We start from the raw sequence: 19,320 nt of genomic DNA on the forward strand, positions 1-19,320 counted from the left end.
GTAAAAAGGCATGGGTCCAGGAGGGAAGCCTCAAGATTGGAAGAATGATCTTGTCAGGACATGGAGGTGGATGACCAGCAAGCAGACAATGTTGATGATCCTTCATCTGACACAGTGGCACTTGTGGAGGCAAGTGGTTTAGCTGCGTCTCCTGATAATGAGGTTGATCCATTGATAGTTCCTGCTCCACCTGAGATGATTTCACTCAATGCTGAGGAAAGAGGCAAAAGTCCTGGAATTGCTGCTAGAAATTGTAGAATATCAGCCCAACATCTTAACAGATATTTTGCAGATGACTTCTTTCAGAGCAAACCACTGGTTCAATTTAACAAAGCATTGATGGAAACATTGAAGGAGCCATGGTCCACACCTTCAGCAGCTCCAGCTATTCACAGAGCTACTGCTTGTAGTTATAGACCACCTCCCGGAGATCTGGTTTTCTTATCGACCCAGACATCACCGCAAAACTTGGTGTTTCAAAGTTCATTCACCTCAAGACTCAATCCAGGTGTATTTTTGGTGCACCCACTGGATAGAGAGTCCAAAAAGTTAAAGACAATGGTAAAAAGAAATTTTCGGCAGAGTTTTTGCCCTCAGGTCTACTAATGTGGCTTATCTTCTTCGTCATTACACGCTTAGCTCAAGTATTACTGGCACTGGAAACGAAAGACTTGATGGCGTTGATAGACCGGCAGGATACCTACTTTCAAATTCCAATCTTGTAGACCCACAGGTAATACTTGCACTTTGTAGTGAGTTCTATCCATTACCAATTTAAAGTACTTCCTTTTGGGTTGACCTTGGGATATCATGCCTTCACAAAAGTGATGGAGGGGGTAGTGGCACATCTAAGGTGACAGGGGACAGCAATATACCTGTATCTAGACGACTGGTTTATCAAAGCCAGTTTGCCCGAGCTAGTGTTGCACCATCTCCTCTCGACAGCTTCACTGATGTATAACTTGGGATTTTCGATCAGTAATCCCACATCTCACCTTGAGCCCTCCCAGGGCCTACTGTTCGTTGGTCCAGTACTGGATACCACCAAGCTTCGAGTCTTCCCTCCTCCACAGAGAATCCAAGACATTCAACAAATGCTTCCACTTTTTTAGTCGGAGCTTTAGTACTAGAAATGAAGGTCCTAAATGTGCTTGGTCTTTTGGCGTCTTTCATTCTCCAGATCGCTCATGCTCATTGGCACATGAGGGGTCTGCAGCAGTGCCTTGACAGGCAATGTACTACCATCAAGAAGTCTTGATTGAATCCATTATGGTCTCATCGGGTGCTACATACTATCTTGGGTTGGCTAGGTACTCTACACCGCTATGGCAAAGCCCTTGCAAGATTATGTCAAAAAAGACACCCCTTAACACTTGCGGTAATCTAAAGAGGCTGAAATGCATTTGTACAAACGAAATAGGCAATCACTTTTGTGCCTGCTCTGTGACTTCCTGATTATGCAAAACAGTTAATTTTGTATTGTCACAAATTTAACGGTTGTGGCCTTGGTGTACTGGTCCAGGACCCAGGGGGTCAGAAAAATCCTGTTGCTTAATATTCTGTAGAGTTGGGCCCAGATGTAGCTGGGCTCCTGCCACGTCTCCACACTGGCTGCCGCTGCTTAGCTTGTTGAAACCTCTGAAAACATTGTATTGAGTTCCTCTTTGATTGTTGCTATGCCCCATCCTGTTCTTACCCTGTTCTCACCACCAAAAGCGAGCATCACTCTACAGACCGATTGTCCCAGTATGAGATTTTATTGCTGTCTGCTTCACACATTACTCATGTATTGACCCCACCCTGAACCCCGCTTCTAAGAAGCCCACATTGGGGTTAAGCTGGTGGGGAAAACTGGAAAACCTCATTGGAGGGAGATGTCGTGTCACCCTTATTTGATGACCACAGTAGTAATGAATGCTCCCACCTTTGGGTGGGATGCCATCTGGCTAACTTGGCGATCAGAGGCTTTTGTTCTCCAGGAAAGCAATGGTTACACATCTTTCTGCTGGAAATGAGGGCTATCGAGTTGGCACTGAAAACCTTTCTCCCTTCTATGCCAGGTCAGTGGTTCAGATCTTGTTCAACAAATCAGACAACTATTGTTATGACGCTGATCTTTAGGTATGTGACTCCTGTGATGCATCACGGTTCCATGCCTGATATCATAATTCCCTCCATCCACTGGCGTTGGAGAACTAGTACAAAAGTTTCTGCACCTGGTCTCCTTGGCCTGGATGGACCACAGATGGATTCAGTGGACTGCACAGTCACCCATGGCACAAAAAGCTAAATTTCAGCTTTGGATTGCAGCACTTATTGTGCCCTCTACTAGCATGACAAAGGAATACATGGCTTCCAGCCTACCATTTTAGCCTGACTGATGAAGTGTAAAAAAGTGTGACTGTTAAAATAACACTTTCGCAACAGATAAAAGCCCTGCCTTTAAATATTGGTAACTCAACCTTATGTTATCCTTGTAGCCAGCAATATAGGGTACATGGTATTTGAAAGGGACATGCAGAAAATTAATGTTACCCTATCTCCACAGTGAAAAGGCCCTAAAAGTTGTTTTCCCTGTGGCATGCCTCGCTGTTCCATGTAGAAAACCAGAGTATAGAATAAAATACTAATACTGCTATCTCGGAAATGGCACGAGCTCAAAAAAATAATAATAATAAACTGCTATTTTTATTAGTTATTAAAAATCCAATGGTGAAGTTGTATTTCTAATAAATATTAAGGAAAAGTAACTTTTAGAAAGTTACCCTTTATCCGCCTGAACTGTCAGAAAGTTAATAAGCATAAGCCTTTGCCAGCTCCCAGTTTGTGCGCAAGCAGCCCATGAATAGTTGTGAAATGCCTCCCTGTAGCAAACAATGGGTTGACCTATATTGGCAGAGATGGCTCCTCTGAACTCCACAGCATATCAGGGCTCGAACAATCCACTCGACCACTGCCATTGGCGAGTCTTATTTGATCAGGTCAAGCTGTTTTTAATACTTACTGGACCCTTCTGGCCAGTTGACACTGAACATCTGTTCTGTTCAGTTGAAAAGTGGAGGTGCAATAAAAGATACCTTGAAATCCTGTTCTTATGTCACATTTGCTCTGTGTTCAAAGACAGAGGTCAAAAGTCTGTTTTTCTTACAATTAATTTTCCTTCTGACTGCAGAGTTCCAGGACTTTAGAAGGTGAACTGTGTGACCTGCTGCTTAGAATGTAAAATAAACAGATAAAGGGTGTCAGGTTTTTCCTAACACACTACATTTAAATGACTAAGTCAACTGTGCAAACATTTCAAAATAGATTTCAGTAATTGTGAAAGCCCTTTTTTATATTTGTGTGATGAAAAAATATTTTAATAGAATGAAAACAAATCAGAATACTTTACATGTTGATGTGCAAAGGATATGTTTTCCGAAATCCAATTTTCACAGATTGTTACTACACTCTACAGTTTTATCAGTAAAGTTGCAAGTTAGTGGAGAGGTTTTTGGACATTTCTTCGAAAGTAACTGTGTGTAGATGACAATATGTTACCACATCATGGTTTAGTAATATATTAATTTAAACTGAGTGTTTAAACAAACTGAGAAACACTCCTGCTCTGAATGCAATGTTAGTAAATTAAAAGAAGTCCTAGGTTATGTGGGCTAGGCTTCATTGGTATGTGGGCTAGATTCTTGTGATGCATGCAGCAAACTTTAGTCTACTTAATCAAACAAAAGAGGTTTTTTTGTACTGCAGAAATGATGAGCTCACATATTTGAAGGTGCAATCATATGTGAGAATTAAGAAAATGGCGACTCTGTAAACTATTTGCCTAGGATCACACAATTTGAGACCCGTTTACGGGTCAAGTACATTACAGTTAGGTTGAGTAGATTATTTAAGTCACTCAACCTGCAGGTCTAGTAATATTTTTATGATTTTTCGAGCCCTGAATATTCAAAGTGAGGGCTGTGGGCATCCTGTTGACATCACACTGTCAACTCCTGCTTGACGAGTCTATTGAGATATATGTAACACTTGGATGCACTTGAAAGGAAGAGAACAGGCTGCCATGACGATTTTTGTGAATACTGTAGGAAAGCACCCTTTTTGCCTTGGTTAGCCCCAACTATTAGCTTGGTATTTGATGTGATTTTGGCTGAAAGTGCACTGGGATCCTGCTAACCAGGTCCCCAGTGCCAGATCTCTTTCCCAACATTGTAATGTTGTTTTCCCTAATTAACAAAAATCTTTAGCACCCTCTGTAAGTCCAGAGTAAATGGTACCCGTGGTACCTAGGGCCAAGGGTACTAAAGAAGGTCCCTAATTGTGCCTCCCTCTGGGACCCCTCACCAAATGCACATAGTACTGCCATTGGAGGCTGCATGTCTTGGTACAGACAGAAGTGAAAACACGACCTGTCACACATCCCTGTGTGCCAGGTCCCCTACTACTGCATATGATATTTGTAAGTCACCGCTACAGAAGGCCTTCCAGCACTTAGGCAGGGTGCACTATATCACATGTGAGGTCATATCCGCATGAGCAGATATGCCCCTGCTCTGTCTTTGACCATTCTTAGACATAGTAAGTAAACAGGTAAGCCATTTTAGATACATGTGCTGGACACTGGTCAAAATGAGTTCCCCAGCTACATGGTGGTTTGATGAAACTAGGAATGTTTGGTATAAAACATCTCGTATCAATAAACCATCACTAATTCCAGTGATTAATTTGTTAATACATGCACACAGATAGCACCGTAGAGGTGCCTCTTGAAAACTTAACTGACTGCTAGTGTGTTAACTGATTGTTCGGAACCAGTACCGCCACCCAAGACAGATTTCTGACCTCCTGAGGTGAAAGCCAGCACTCTCTGGGACCGAGAACAAAAGCCTGTTCTGGGTGGAGGTGTTATTACCTCTTCCAGGCAGGATGGACGTTCCAAGGCGTGAAGCCTCAAAGGACCAGCTGCCTCTGTTGTGCGACCCAGGTCTCTCCAGATGGTGGAGAAGACCACCCCGTGTCCTGACCCCACTTCTTGGCGGCATGACAGGTGGAAAAATTAGTAAGATTAGAAGGTGTACCCACATCATGACAGTCCCTCCCCTAAGGTGGACCAGATGATGTGTACACCACTTTTTAAATTCCTCCATTTTGTTTTGGACAGAATTAGTATTATTGGGTCATGGTTATGCCCACTTTTGGCACAAGTGGTCATATAGAGGGTGTAGTCACCCTAAAGGTAGGCAACCTATTGGCTGCTACGTGTCACTCCCTGTCAAGCTTCTAAATTGAGTATTTAGGTGGTACCCCAGAACCAAGGAACACAGTTTCGACAGATCAAGAGAAGGACGAAGAAGAGTCACTGCCTGGCGACAACAGCGGAAGATCTGTAGATTTTTGGCATGAAACCCTGCCTGCTCGCAACTCTCTTAATGGCTGCAACAGAGTGACTTGTCCTGCAAGCTTGAAAACTACCAAGGCCTCAGATAGCCTAGCAGCACTTTGAAAATCGCCGCCAGTCTTCCTTAGAGTAGAGGAGCTACTTCCCGGAAGACCGTAGGCACCAACAAGCAGAGCCCAGTCCCCACTGCCTTGCAGCTCCCTGGCCCGATCGACGCCTCAGATGACCAGGAGAAGGCATCGTGCTCTGGAAGACCAGTTCTGTCTGCCAACCAAGTGTGACACCAGAGGCATGCAGCACCAACCCCCAGGATACCAGACTCTCTGCATCAAGCACCAACAGTGAGAGCCCATTTTGGATTCCCACTGCACCAGTGCCAAGTTGCTGTCAAGGGACGTCAGCACCACTGAGACGCACTTCGTGAGTGGCGCAGCATTCTTGACTTTGCCCCTGCCAGTTGTTGGCCCCAAACCACGAGGATCATCTTTGCACACCAGCCCAGCCGCCATAACCTCTCTACACCCGAGCCACCCAGCCCAGGCAATGAAGAACAGGCTGTGCCCCCTTGCTCCAAGACCCCTTGCGACCCAAGCCTTTGTTTGGGAGCTCTCAAACTTGTCCGAAAGCCCCCAGGGCAATCTACTTTCAGGTGTCCCCCTCTCCGCTTTGCCGTAGCACACCCAGCTACAGCCTCACCAGCACCCTGATCTTGGTGAAACCCAGGCACCTCCCGATGGACTGCTAATAGTACTTTGGACCTTGGGCCTCTTCAACTCCAAACCCTGAAGGTGAACCCCTGAGATCGACTGTACATACCTTTATGCATTAGTGACTTTTCCTTCCATAGGACTGCATTGTGTGTACAGGTTTTAACCTTTTTACCTACCTGTAAAAACTGATATCAAATAAAGTAGTTACTCTTTAACGAAGTTCTTGGTTTCAAAACGCATATAAATAGAAGGATTATTTTTCTAATTTGGTCTCGGATTTATTCTTTGAGCGTGTCTCATTTATTGTCTCTGTGAGTACAACAAATGCTTAGCACTGCCCTCTGATAAGCCTAACTGCTTGCCTACACTGGTGAATACCCTATGACACTCCTAAATACACACACAGCCCTCAGAGCTGAAGTTTAGTGTCCAAAGACTTTTGCCATCTTGAAAATGACCTACCACATAGCACTATGAGCCTGTTTGCAGCAAATGGAAACTACTCTAATAATTGGTAGGTCTGGGCCTGGAAATCTTTACTTTATTGATCAGAGAGGAAACATAAGTTTCTTTAAGTGTCCCACAGCCACAGGCTGGTGAACCCTACAAAGCTGGATCCTCACCCAGCCTTCCTCAGGACACTGCTGGACTTGTGGAGGGATACCAGGCGGACCAAATATGTTTCACTTGGCATCTGTGACCTGAGAGAAGGCTATGAGGAGTTTGGACCCCATTCCGCTTGTAATCCAAGGACCAAAAGATCTCCAAAGATCATAAAGTGGATCCCCTGGCTCCAGGAACATAAAAAACTAAACTGAGGATATTTGTGTGAAGAATCCTAGCTAACCAATGACAACTGAACCTGAATTGAACTTTGCTGTTTCCCTCGGTTTGTCTGTGAGAATCTCATAAGTGCACACAGTGAGGTCCTGAGGGCCTTGGAAGTTTACTCCTGTGGTTGTTTGTGCACCAAAAGAATTTTGGAAACTTTTTCAAACCTTGAGCTCCAGAGCTTTAAATGGACCAACTGTGAAAAGGATCTAACTGAGTTCCACTTCTTCAGATTCAATTTCAGGTTTCTCCCATGTGGAGAAGAGTTTTTCCTCAGAAAAAAATGACGAAGTCATTTCTCAGGTTGAAACTTTTAAACTTTCTTCAGCTTCGCTATTTCCATTTCCTAGCTGGGCCAATCTACTTAGTGTATCCAACCTGTGCTACATCGCAGTCAGCCTAAAGTCCTGCCTTTGTCCCAGTGTACTGTAACCATTGGGGCTTTGCTCCTTTTGGTGCTATTTTCACTTAAATCTTTAAAAATTAATTTCTGCAGCTTTCCTTATTGGGTTTTTGCCATTTTTATGTAATTTTGTTTATTACATTTTCTCTATTTTAAGAAATTGGAGTGGGATTTTTATTGTGTTGTATTTTCAATTTTTTTACCATTTTGGTATATGTACCATTTTATGCATTTTCATTAAGTAAAGCCTGTCTGCTCTGACCAGTAATGACTAGAGTTGAGCTCGGATTTAAATTATTGAATCCTTCGAATGGACCTAATAGGGTGGTGACTTTATTACATGTGTTGGACACCAATCCACCCCAACTAATAAACCACTTTCTCACAGTTGGCCATTTTTATATAGGTTTTTTCCAATATATATGAATGGAAGCGGGACTGTGAATGCAACTAACTGATATTCAGAATCAGGCTAGGCTTACTGCACAGTGCAGGAAATGTGCATTTGCACAACACTACATAAAATGGCTGCTGTGCATTAGAAATGCATGTAACGTAACTTGTATACTAGATTTTTATTGGTCTGTAGGCTGGTATAAAAACAACATAACAATTCAGTTATGAAATGTAACAGTACAGGTTAAGAATTATATGAACATTAATATTTTTGCAATACATGTAGTGGTATTAAGAGACAGATAAAAATCTAATTTCTCAATCCTTTTCCAACAGTCTCCAGAGCTAGAGCTACTAAATACAATCAAATATCAATCTGGCACTTGGCATTATTGAGTAGTGATCATCTTAAATGATGTGTGGTGATGAAGTGCTAGGGTCTGATGTCTGGTTGGTATGTTGGTGTGTGCTGTGGGGGCTTGGTGGGCTCAGTTCTTTGTGGACAGAAAGGGGATGGTGAGCAAGCAGCTGTGCTGGTTTAAAGCTTTCCTAACCAGATGTTTCTGGCAGATTTGTTAGATCATTGGCCCTTGCTCGAACAGTGGGGGATGCCACATTCTGCAGATGGTTAGGCCGGTCTGCACTAGAAGGGCTTGTGAAGATGCATTTTGTTTTACAATGGGGCACTGTATAGTTCAAGAATACAAAACCACATGGATCGTCCTTTTTAAACCTTTGAGCTGGTGTCTCATTAGCCCACTATGGAACGTCTTCACCTTTCTACGTGTTACTTAATTCTGTGAACAGTGGGGGCGCACAGGCTTTCGGAGGACAGCTGACTGTCCACACAAGGCTGGGAAAGTTGTTTAGGCAGGGCTCGAGGAGTCGAACAGCAAGCTAATGTTTTTCATTCGCAGTGTCCGAGAACGTTTACATTTCTTATTTTTTATTACTTATTATCCTCTAGCAGATCATTGTAATTGCAAAATATTTATGTATTACATACGATGACGTCCATGCAGCCTCGTCTCACAACTATACACCCATCTATTCACGGTCATTGTCCACCCACCCTTCTAGTTGCATGTTACCGACCCCCACTCTCATCTATGTTTCCTTTCATTCACCCAGCTACCCACACCTGTGCTTCCATACTAACAATCGCTTATTCTCCCTCATCCAAGTACATAACCATTCATCCACTCATCCATCCAGCAACCAGGCATTCATGAATCCATTCACACTTGCATCAGTCCAGCTATGCAACCGCACTAAGCCATCTATTCATCCATCATGGGATGCATCCAAGACCAGTCAACTATCTATTAGTCCTATAATCACTGAGCCATCATCTATCCATCCATCCATGCAATCTCCAAAACCATGCATGTACCCATATGTGTGTTCCGTGACTTCATGTAAGATGTCAGTGTGTGTGTGTGTGTGTGTGTGTGTATAGTTGCATCTTGGTATTGTGTATTTATGTGTGTGCCTTTGGATCCCTGTCACTGTTTTCTGTTTGTCCATCAAACCTATTACACAACACCATTCGCCTGTTACAAAAAAAGATATTTACCTAAGACAAGCCAGGCCTATTGGTACTGCCAGTTTGTCGTGAGTGGAATCTGAAATGTCCTAATGTTCACAGACTTGGGTCAGGAAGGTTTTTAGCTATTACTCCTCTGCTACCTCGGGGCATGTATCTCCCATACCTACGACTGAAAGAGGCGCGCATTCTGAGTCAAAGCCATTCTTTCATTTTCCAAGCCAGGGGCGGAATGGAAGCCTTCTCTGCTTCATGCTAGCGTAAATGGCTTCTGTTGATTTTTTGTTGTACTTTTTTCCATATTTAATGTTTTCTTTTGGTTAAATGCACATTATAGATTCGCTCCACGTGCCTTTTATTTTCTGCATTTTCTTTTTCACAGGAATAAAGAACCCCGTTTGTGCTGCTAATCGGTTACTGTGTGAAGGGCAAAAAGGAAAACTCTCTGCTGGCAGAATTCCTCCTTGGTAATTGTTTAGATATGCTGGATTTTCCTGTTTCTTTTGGTTTTTAATGCGTGCAAGCTTTGAAAGTTATTCTTGTCCAAAGACTGCTGATGCTGTTTGTTACACATCAGCCTTCGCGTGCCTCTGAGGGCAAGAGATGTGCTTTGTTCTCGCTTTTAAGAACAGCTTGTTGGCTTTGGTGTAGCTGCCGATGGGATGAAAACAGTATGCAGTAGTAGTTACTTTGCCTAGGGTTGTTTACATGGATATTTGTATCCTTACAAATGTATCAACTTTGATGTCTTCATTTAAGATTACAAAAACTATACATTAGTCTACAGAATGTATGTATATATCTATTTTAAATGTATACAAAGTTACGTTTTCCGTGCAGTTTTAAAAGCTCTGGCTCGAATTTCTAACCTTTATTTACAAAAGCAGTCAGCGTGTACGCACTTGACTCTGTACATAGCTGAAGGAATAAGATTGTTTCGCTAGGAGCCCCCTTTGTGCATAAACACATTTAGGAAAAACTGACACACAGCGTCTTGGCCAAATGATGAAACCTTCCGCATATACACCACCAACGAGCTGGCATGGTCGGAAGGATCACTAGGGCCTAAGGCTTCGAAGAAGATTTGGATGTCCTTTATCTGGTGCGTTAAACCCAAATCCAGCCGGTGAAGCTGCTTTGCAAATCGTGAAGGATGTTTGAATCGTAGTCCTGTTGCAATTGATATGATCGCGTATTGGTTTGTTTTGGCTTGTTTTACGTGTCGAATTGATCAATTTTTCGTTGTGGAGTTAAGAATATTTTTTGGTTGCTGACCGAGCTGAGTTTATTTGCGGTACTCACTTCCACTAGCACCGCCACGCTTGGTTCTCCACACCTCTCAGAACCCTTTTTGCAGTATACTGACGCACTTTACAAAGCTGCTCCATTTCTGTAAAGAGACCCGCGTCCTTGGCCATTTTGTGTCAGGAAACGAAGTGATCTGATGCTTGAGTCAAAACCCCCATTGCTATACAGCATCACAATGAATTGTGCAACTTGTATGAATAAAATGTAATAGTGCTAAAAATAATTTTGCTTTCATATAGTGTTTCCTAACGTACTTTTGCTGTGTCTGTGAACTGTAAATAACAGAAGTTATAACTACCCAGTTTGTTGACCTTAAAAGGATAAATGGCTGGGTTGGCTTTTTCGAGAGAGCTTTGCCAGCTTTTTCATAGGACAAATCCACAAACAGATTGGCTTCTCTATTACTGTCGGAAATGTGCCTTCCAGTGAATGGACCAAGTCATACTCACCTCTTCTCTCTGGGTCCTGGACTCAAAATCCAGTTTGCAGATAGCATCATGCATTTTTACACCACCACCAGGTGTTCGTCTCTCTTACATTGTCCCTTTCTGCCCCTTGCTGTTCTTCATTGCTCGCAAGTGATGTTGATGTAGCTCTCGGAGGCATGCTGAGACGCATGCAGTGCTGTGCACTCTTACTGCATTTGGTTCCTTGCTAGTTCACAACATTAACGAAGTATGCTTTCTAATTCACTGACCTGTGATGGCACTCGGCACCCTCTCTTTCTGGAACTTCACAGTCAGCCTTTGTCTGGCCATACCTCTGGATCACCTCTGGCATTGCCTACTCACTATTTCTGTCATTTGTGTTCTGCTCAGCGAAAAATTGCATCTGCACACCTTCTTCCCAAGTCATAGTACTCCTTATGGTGCATGCGATCCTACTCCCCTAAATGTGCATGCAGTACTATCTCAATTCTCCTTTTCCTCCCGTCTTCTGGTGATTTTGTGGTAAGAGAATTTGATCCATGTGTTTATACTGAGCTTGATTTATAGCAACTCTAGCTAGGGATAAAGAACACAATTTCGGTGATGGTATGAGCATTATGGAGGTCAATTGGTCATCGTTGTGAGGCCTAATATGAAAAGTATAAAGTCTGCTTTGAACCTATTGTGAGGTACATTTTTTTGAGGGACTACATGAAGCTCACGAATGTAGATAATCACCTGGGTAAACAAGATTGGCTATAATACTGTGCAGGGCACTCATACTATGACTGGAAGATCTGTAGTAAGTGCGACTCCCACCCATTGCCGTCATTCAAGCTCAGTGCTGGTCTGTGGTTGGCATTTCTAGTGGCAACTAGAGGGATGTGGACTAGGACTAAGTAAATCATGCTTCTGCATCATAGGATCTTCATTGATAGTCATAAACTTAGATGGCTCTGTCCTGTTCACCGTCCAAACAAGGATCAACTTCTACCGGACACTAACAGTGTCACCCATTGACGTCCTCAGTGAAACTCCCCAAAAAGCCAGGAAGCTTAACACCGACTCCATCACGTACACTATCCACGTCCAGATCCCATAGATCGCCGTCGATAACATCGATACCTATGTCGATATCGCACCATTTAACGCCTCAATCACTCAAATTCGGTGCCGCCACCAGGTACATCTTCTTTTACATGACGTCAATGACACCCCAATCAACGTCGAGACCATTTCACAAAGATATTCCTTTGTCCTAAGCTCACTATTTAGGTTCCTCGAAACATTCAGAACCACCTTCATCTGAACAGGACTTAAACCTACCACTGATATTTCCAGTAGTTCCATCTGAGGACACCCTTCAAGTCCACTTATTACCATTAAATCTCTCATCAGTAAGACAATGCAATATGGCGACTTCTATGTCTCCAGTTAGAAAATGGAATGCTCCATCACCAGCCAAAACACCTACAAGACCGATTTCTCCCAGAACGTCTTTTCCATCTTCATGGTCCAGATTACCAGACTCGACAACCTCTTCTTATACTCCGACTTCTCCAGCACTGTCTCTAATAGAGTATCACCACTACTAGTCGATATCATAACTTTTCGAGGCACTTTCATAAGGGGAACCTCTAAATTAAACATTCACCTGGATACTCCTCATCCATCAGTATCAGTAAGTTTGGAGACTCTGCAATCCAGGTCATGTACTAGACCCCTTGTCTCAATGCTCCCAGGTCTAATGGAGATAACTTAAGACATGTTTTCTAACCAGCTACAGTAAAAGCAGCAACTTTTAAGTGTAAAAAATACATATCACCACACCAGGATCTGGACTTCTTCAAGTCGGATCCAAAACCAGATTAAGTAGTTGTAACAGCTGTTCGAAGGAAACAAGCATCTGCTCCAGAGACAATAGCCCCATCAGATTGTGAGAGCAGGGGAATGGATGCAATACGAAAGAACATGTGTGGCACAGCTACCACCCATTTACACAATACCAATTCTGCAGCTCTACTAGGAAGGTATCATCGGGAAATTTGGGAAGGTATGAAGTTGTTAATGGCCGATCTCCCCACCCACCATCAACAAGACTTCCTACAGATGGACGAGACGGGATCCCTAGTTTCTAACCAATCCATCAGTGCAACTGTAGATTCAGTGGAGCTATCTGCCACGATGTTTGCTCATGGCATGTCTCTTAGACGCACATTCTGGCTAAGACTCATCTTTAAAACTTGATGCACAATTAAAAATGCCAATCTGACATTCTCTGGGTCCTCCCTATTTGGACAACATACGAAGGAAGAAATGTTAAGAATAACAAAATGAAGCAGAAACCCTCAAGGCTGTAGGATTGGAAGAACAGAAAAAAATCTTCAAGCAATTTAATACCCAGCTTTACCAATACCATCCACAAAGGCAACAGTGAAGGCCATACCATAGCAGATATCAAAGGAAATCATCACCTACACACATCTTCTCATGGCAAAGGCAAAAATTCTCAATCTAAGCAATGAGAAGTGTCCATTCGCTCCACTGTTACCCACTCCTGTGGTGGGGGGCGGTGCGACGTTTCCTGGAAGAGTGGAGAAAGATCACAACAGACAAATGGGTTCTAAACATCATTCAGCAAGGTATGCTCTTCATTTCTCAAGCACTCCAACACCAATCCCTCCAAAACAAGTTTCTAAATCCCATTTGCATCTACTCGAAAAAGAAGCATCTCTTTTACTGCAAAAAAAAAGCAATAGAGAAAGTTCCTCATCATCAAAAGAACTTCGGAGTATACTCAAGATATTTCCTGGTTCAAAAGAAACATCAACACATCTTAAGGGGAACTGGGTTCATGATCGCAAGTTCATTGCAATCACTAGTAAAATTATAAGGCCGAATTAGAAAATTAGCTATGCAGTTTGTAGGGAGCTACAACACTATCTTGGCAGATGGCTATCAAAAGTCTAAGGGTTCCTGTTTCAGAGTTATTCACATGGGACACCTTCTTAGTTTCTGTTAAGGTCAAGATTGCCACCATACCTTAAAAGTTGGATATCTTGTGACCTAATTTTGCTGTAGACACCAAATCAGTGACACCACATCTAAAAATACCAAATATTGACAAAAAAAGGGTCCTGAGAGAGTTGTGACTCTCTGGGTAAATTAAAAATGTGAGCCCACTAGCAAAAGTACTCAGGCTATCGATCCAGCTAGCAAACAAGGGTACTAAACCTTCACACAGCCAGGCAAAGTCATTGACTCCCAGTTGTTTATCAGGAGCACTTTCCCAGGCCACTTCCGTTAGACATAGGCTTATGCTCAGTACTTATTGGGCAGATGATAGTGGGTACTATGAATAATTTAACTGGGGACAGTTTTCAGATGCTTTTAGTTGGGCACAATAATGGCGTGTGGACCATGCTACAGCCAAACCTGAAGTTGTTGTGGCAAGTCATAGGCATGTCATATGTTACATTATGTGAAGGCAAGTACACACACCGTTATATCTCCAAATTAGCAAACTTACCCTCCTCATCATGCTACAGTTTATAACAAGGAAAGTGCAAGAGCTGATGTCTCTGACTTGACTTGAGGTTCAATGCTAAAATATACAAATGGGAACTCAAGAAACTTGTGCAAAGCACCAGGACAATTTATGTGAACGAAACAAGCTAGAATTTATGCATGTACCTTAATTACAAATGTGTACCAGCCACCTCAGTGGATCTCAGTCTGACAGGGCAGGACACACTGAATTTGTGCAGAACTCTTCTGGACTGAGGTACGAAACTTGTGAATGGGGCTGTGACAAAGGCACATCAGACCTTTGCCAGTAACTGTTCATGACTTGAATTTGATGAGCTCATCCTGCTTTCCTATGGATGTGTTATACCTATTTGAGCATTAGTATTTCTATCCAGACAAAAGTCACCAGCTCATTGAGCATACTTAGGCTGTCCTGTTTTCAGTGTTTTTATTGTGAATTTCAGTGCTTATTAGAGTTTATTCAGCTGCCTTCCCCCCAAATAAACAAAAACTGTGTTTTTCCATTGTTTACAAAGCATGTTGTTTTTGCAGTGGTTGATATAAAGCACATACTTCATTTAAAGGTGAAAAATGCAGACTATGTAGTGTATTTCCACTGACAGTGTGTCCAGCGGACTTATGTTAGACTGTTTTAAGCTTAGAAGGTCTGTGTATTGCACTCTCACTCACATCTCATAACCCTCTCTCAAATCTCATTATCTCTCACACCAACTCTGTTTGGTTACAGGACTATTAATGAATTAAAAAAGTAAAAATGCTATATTCCACTGTTTTAATAAACAGATTTCTGGACACAGTTGGGGATCTTTCACCTACACATTACTGAATATAATTACATAGCATGGTTGATAAACCTTACCAACAACATAATACCTTGTAACACCTTTACAATTTTGAATTACACCAGGTTAATTAATTTTAGTCATGCATTTTTGTGGTGCATTAATCATGCTGCCCACTGTTTTTCTGCACTCTTTGCCTGACTACATTAAGGTGGTGCTGCTGTTGTTTTGACATTCACAGCATTCACAGCTGCTCAGTGTCCTCATGGCAAATGTTTCACTTTAACTCAGTTCTGACCATTTACCAGGCATGAGTTTGTATTCCAGGACTTGAAATGTTGCTATTAATATTGTAACTAATGGCTAAAAATTCCCAGCAGTAAAGCACAGTTGGTTAAAAAGCCAGGATTAGCTGAAGGTAGTACGCATAACACAATGACCTCTGCAGCTATGGAATTTGTTGGTATGTAGAAAGTCTTGTGTCAAGTTTCACCACTATCCTATGTGCATGGCAACAGCATGTTTTCACAGGTATCTGTCACTGGACCTTTAATTGAATGCTCAAAATCTGGCATGTTTGGAAGGTGACTTGCTATCAATACTGACTTGGGGACTGATGTATCAAATGGTTTTACCCAGTCTGTGTCTGTGGGAAAATGTGATAGTACTTTTTTCCAATATTCTTATAAGCCAGCCAAGTGCATAGTGCCCAAATATTCCTATAAGTCAGCCTTTTCATCAGTCAGTGAAATAATTAAATATGACCAAAATATCAAGTATAAGTTTAACATTCCAAGGGTTTCTGCAGTGCATAAGATAATTAGGTCAGATCTGAAACATGCTTCTAAACCTTGCACCTTTAATCTAAGCACACAAAGCTGGAGGTTTCCAAAAGAGTAACAAATATTTTAGTGATTTTTCAGGCTTTTCAGGCATACACCTAGGAAGGACAGGTATATTTTTCCACATACTCCTATTCCCTCTGTGTGAAGTTCTCTTCAGCAGTGGTCACCCCACAGCAGCAATAGGATGCCCTGTGCAAACACATATTTTTTTCCTCCAGAGGGAAACCATTTTTTCCCCATGGAGAAAGCCCTTCACGTACACCTGCATGAATGCTCTGATGGGGTCTTTCCCCTCCCACCTTTGAATAATTACTCCAGCCCTGTGCTGGAGTAAAACTCCGACCTTCTCCAGTGTGGGAAGGAGACAGAGAGCAATTTGGAAATCTCCATAACAATATGTGTTTGTCGGTGTTACCAAACTTCCAGTGCTTCCTAGGCTGTGGAAAACAAACTTTCCACCCCCTGAGTGGGATTTACATCTGCATAAATCTCATCCCTTGTAAATGGTTTTACACCTGCATGGCCTTCCTTTATGAATTCCTGGGAGACGTGAAAATGGTAACTTTGGTAGTAAACATACATTGATGATCACATTTACCATTGTGAATAGGACATAGTGTGATTGTATTTTATTTAAAAAAAAAATATTTACATCTGTCTACCATAAGATTGGATGAGAAACCACAACAGCTGCTAAGAAAGCTGCTACTCAGGCTATGGAATTGCAATGGTATATAAGTAGTAACAGAAAGCTATTCAGAGCGACATCCAAGTTTAAGTTGGAAATTAAACAAATTAGTGAGCACAATGGAAAAAAGGCCCACGTTAAATATGCTATAGGTTCAACATAATCACAGATTAACCATAAAACATGCCTCACAGGTGGCAAAAAAAACATGTAAATGCACAGAGCGGTAGGTGTCAATGTTCTGTTAGATTGTTTCGTAACCATATACTGTAAACAGCTGATAAATGCATTTACTCCAATTCAAAGACATATTGACAAAGCATATTGGGTTCCTTTCCTTAAAGAAAATAAATGAATGGTCTGAAGGGACGTTCCACCTATCACCTTCCCCACTCTTTTGTCTGCAATACAAATTCCTTAAAACACCACACCATCCCACCTCCTCCAGTTCAACTTCTCCTCAGTATCTCTAACTCTCACGACGCCCTATTCCCACAGCGCAGGCCAACAGAGCTTCACCATGGCATCAGTATCTCATGGAGGTAAGTCTGTCATGAACTGGACGAAGCCTCCAGCTTATATGTCCAGTCCAACGCTTTCGGGCAGCAGCCCACTGATAATCACAAGCAGAACATACTAAAGTTTGGAATGTCTGTTACTGAGGTGGGATTGAGGATATGCTGCGTCTCACCAGAGGCAGGATTTTTTCACATTTAGCATGCACTACCAAAGGAGTGACTTTATACCAACACACAAAAGGGTAGCATGAGAGGTCTGCTGTGACAGGAATGCCTCTGTAGCTCAGCCAAACAGTTAGTGTGGAGGAAGCGGGAAAAGGACTTCCTTTGTTACGCGTGTGGGCAGCATTCTCCTTCTTCTTGCTTACATTTAAAAAGGTGTTTACTACGAGCTATTGGTCACCTTAAAAGTGTACGTACTATAGGTGATCGCAACTACTTTTTCATTTGTATTTTGAGGTTCGTGAATATTAATGAGATAGCAATCATGTAAAAATTGAGGACGTTGCCATTGTTTTAAAATATATTAACAAAGGATTGCCAGTGTTTCCTGGGCTTAATTTATACTGGGTAGGACTAGTAGGCATCATGTTTGGGTGTAACTGTTCTCTGGTTGACCACTGTAAGCACTAGAATTGTAATTTAGAGGGATGCTCTTAGATTATGATCTCATCAAACATTCAAAATGTGAAAAGAGAGTGCTTCTAGGGAGAAAGGAAAAACTGTTGTTGAGATGGGATAAAAGAACAGTCTGCTAATTGAAAAAATGTAGAAATTCCATTCCAGTTGGAGTGGAATTGCTTGATCTAGCACTAGGTCTTCGCAGATACAATGACCTAAATAGAATACGCACACCTCAGACTCTGAGATTACTAGAATTTATTTTGCAGTTGTGTCACCCACCTGTTTCTCTTGGTTTAAATGTAGGACATTTACCTGCTCTACTGCACAAGTCTCCTGCTTGACAGATGCAGAAAAAATTGACATCAATATCGCTGGGTGTTAACATTTTGGTCTTAGTTTACAAAGTGTGTTTGATAAAGAATCCTTTTATTACCCAACAGGACCCTTTTATAGCATTACTGTGAGGCGGTTTCAGTGTGACCAGGTTTCCAGTGTTGCTTTCATTACATGTGCACTACACCCTGTCCTTTTAGAAATATTCCCCCTACACCCAACATGCATATGTTTTCAGATGACCACAGCACTGTGCTCTTTTGAGCCGAACATTCATACTAACTCGATAAATATATGAAATATTTTACATCTGTTTCGTTTAATTAGTTCTGCTATGCCTTTTCAGCGAGATACTTTTTTGTGCTAGTCCACTTTGAGATGTTTTTGCATGTGTCTAAAACCAGTAATCACCATAGAATTGCAGAACATCATAAAGGAATGACAGGTTTATATAGCGTTTAATGAGAAATGTGTTCCGCATGGCTTTGATACCTTCCAGCTGTGAAATTTTGCTTAGCCACTCTTTCTGCACTCAAACCAGAGAATTTCTCAAAGCCTAACTCATGGGATCTAGAGACCCAGCAGCACTTTTTCTTATGAAAACTTTGTGAGCGGTAAATAATTTTGTGCGATCAAATTTACTAAAACATTAAACATTTGTGACATCATTTCTAGAGCACATCCTCCTTCTTATGTTACGAATTAACATTTCATTTATCTGGACTGAACCATGTTGTTTTTTTAGCCCTGATGCTTTATTTCAAATTACTGAGATGAGGTTACAAGTTGCTGCATTTGGAAGGTGTGTTTATTTAGTCAGCTTCACTGAATTTGTGGTTTTACCTGGTGTTGAAAGCACATAACATCACTATGATTGCTGTCCTCGAGTCACCTTGTCTCTCTAAGTTTAGTCTGTAAATGTTATCACTTCCTCATTGCGAGAGGGTACTTGCCTACATTG

General features: G+C 41.9%; 1 protein-coding gene across 2 annotated transcripts in view; it reads left to right on the forward strand.

Moving 5' to 3' along the window:
- Positions 1-19,320, forward strand: part of TASP1 (taspase 1) — a 628,686-nt gene that overhangs the window by 215,499 nt on the left and 393,867 nt on the right. For both annotated transcript variants that reach the window (XM_069234107.1, XM_069234108.1), the window contains one exon: positions 9,667-9,751. In XM_069234107.1, the coding sequence (XP_069090208.1) occupies positions 9,667-9,751 (85 nt within the window). The remainder of the gene's footprint in view (positions 1-9,666; positions 9,752-19,320) is intronic.

This window comes from Pleurodeles waltl, chromosome 5 (assembly GCF_031143425.1).
Source record: "Pleurodeles waltl isolate 20211129_DDA chromosome 5, aPleWal1.hap1.20221129, whole genome shotgun sequence".
NCBI classification, from domain to species: domain Eukaryota; kingdom Metazoa; phylum Chordata; class Amphibia; order Caudata; family Salamandridae; genus Pleurodeles; species Pleurodeles waltl.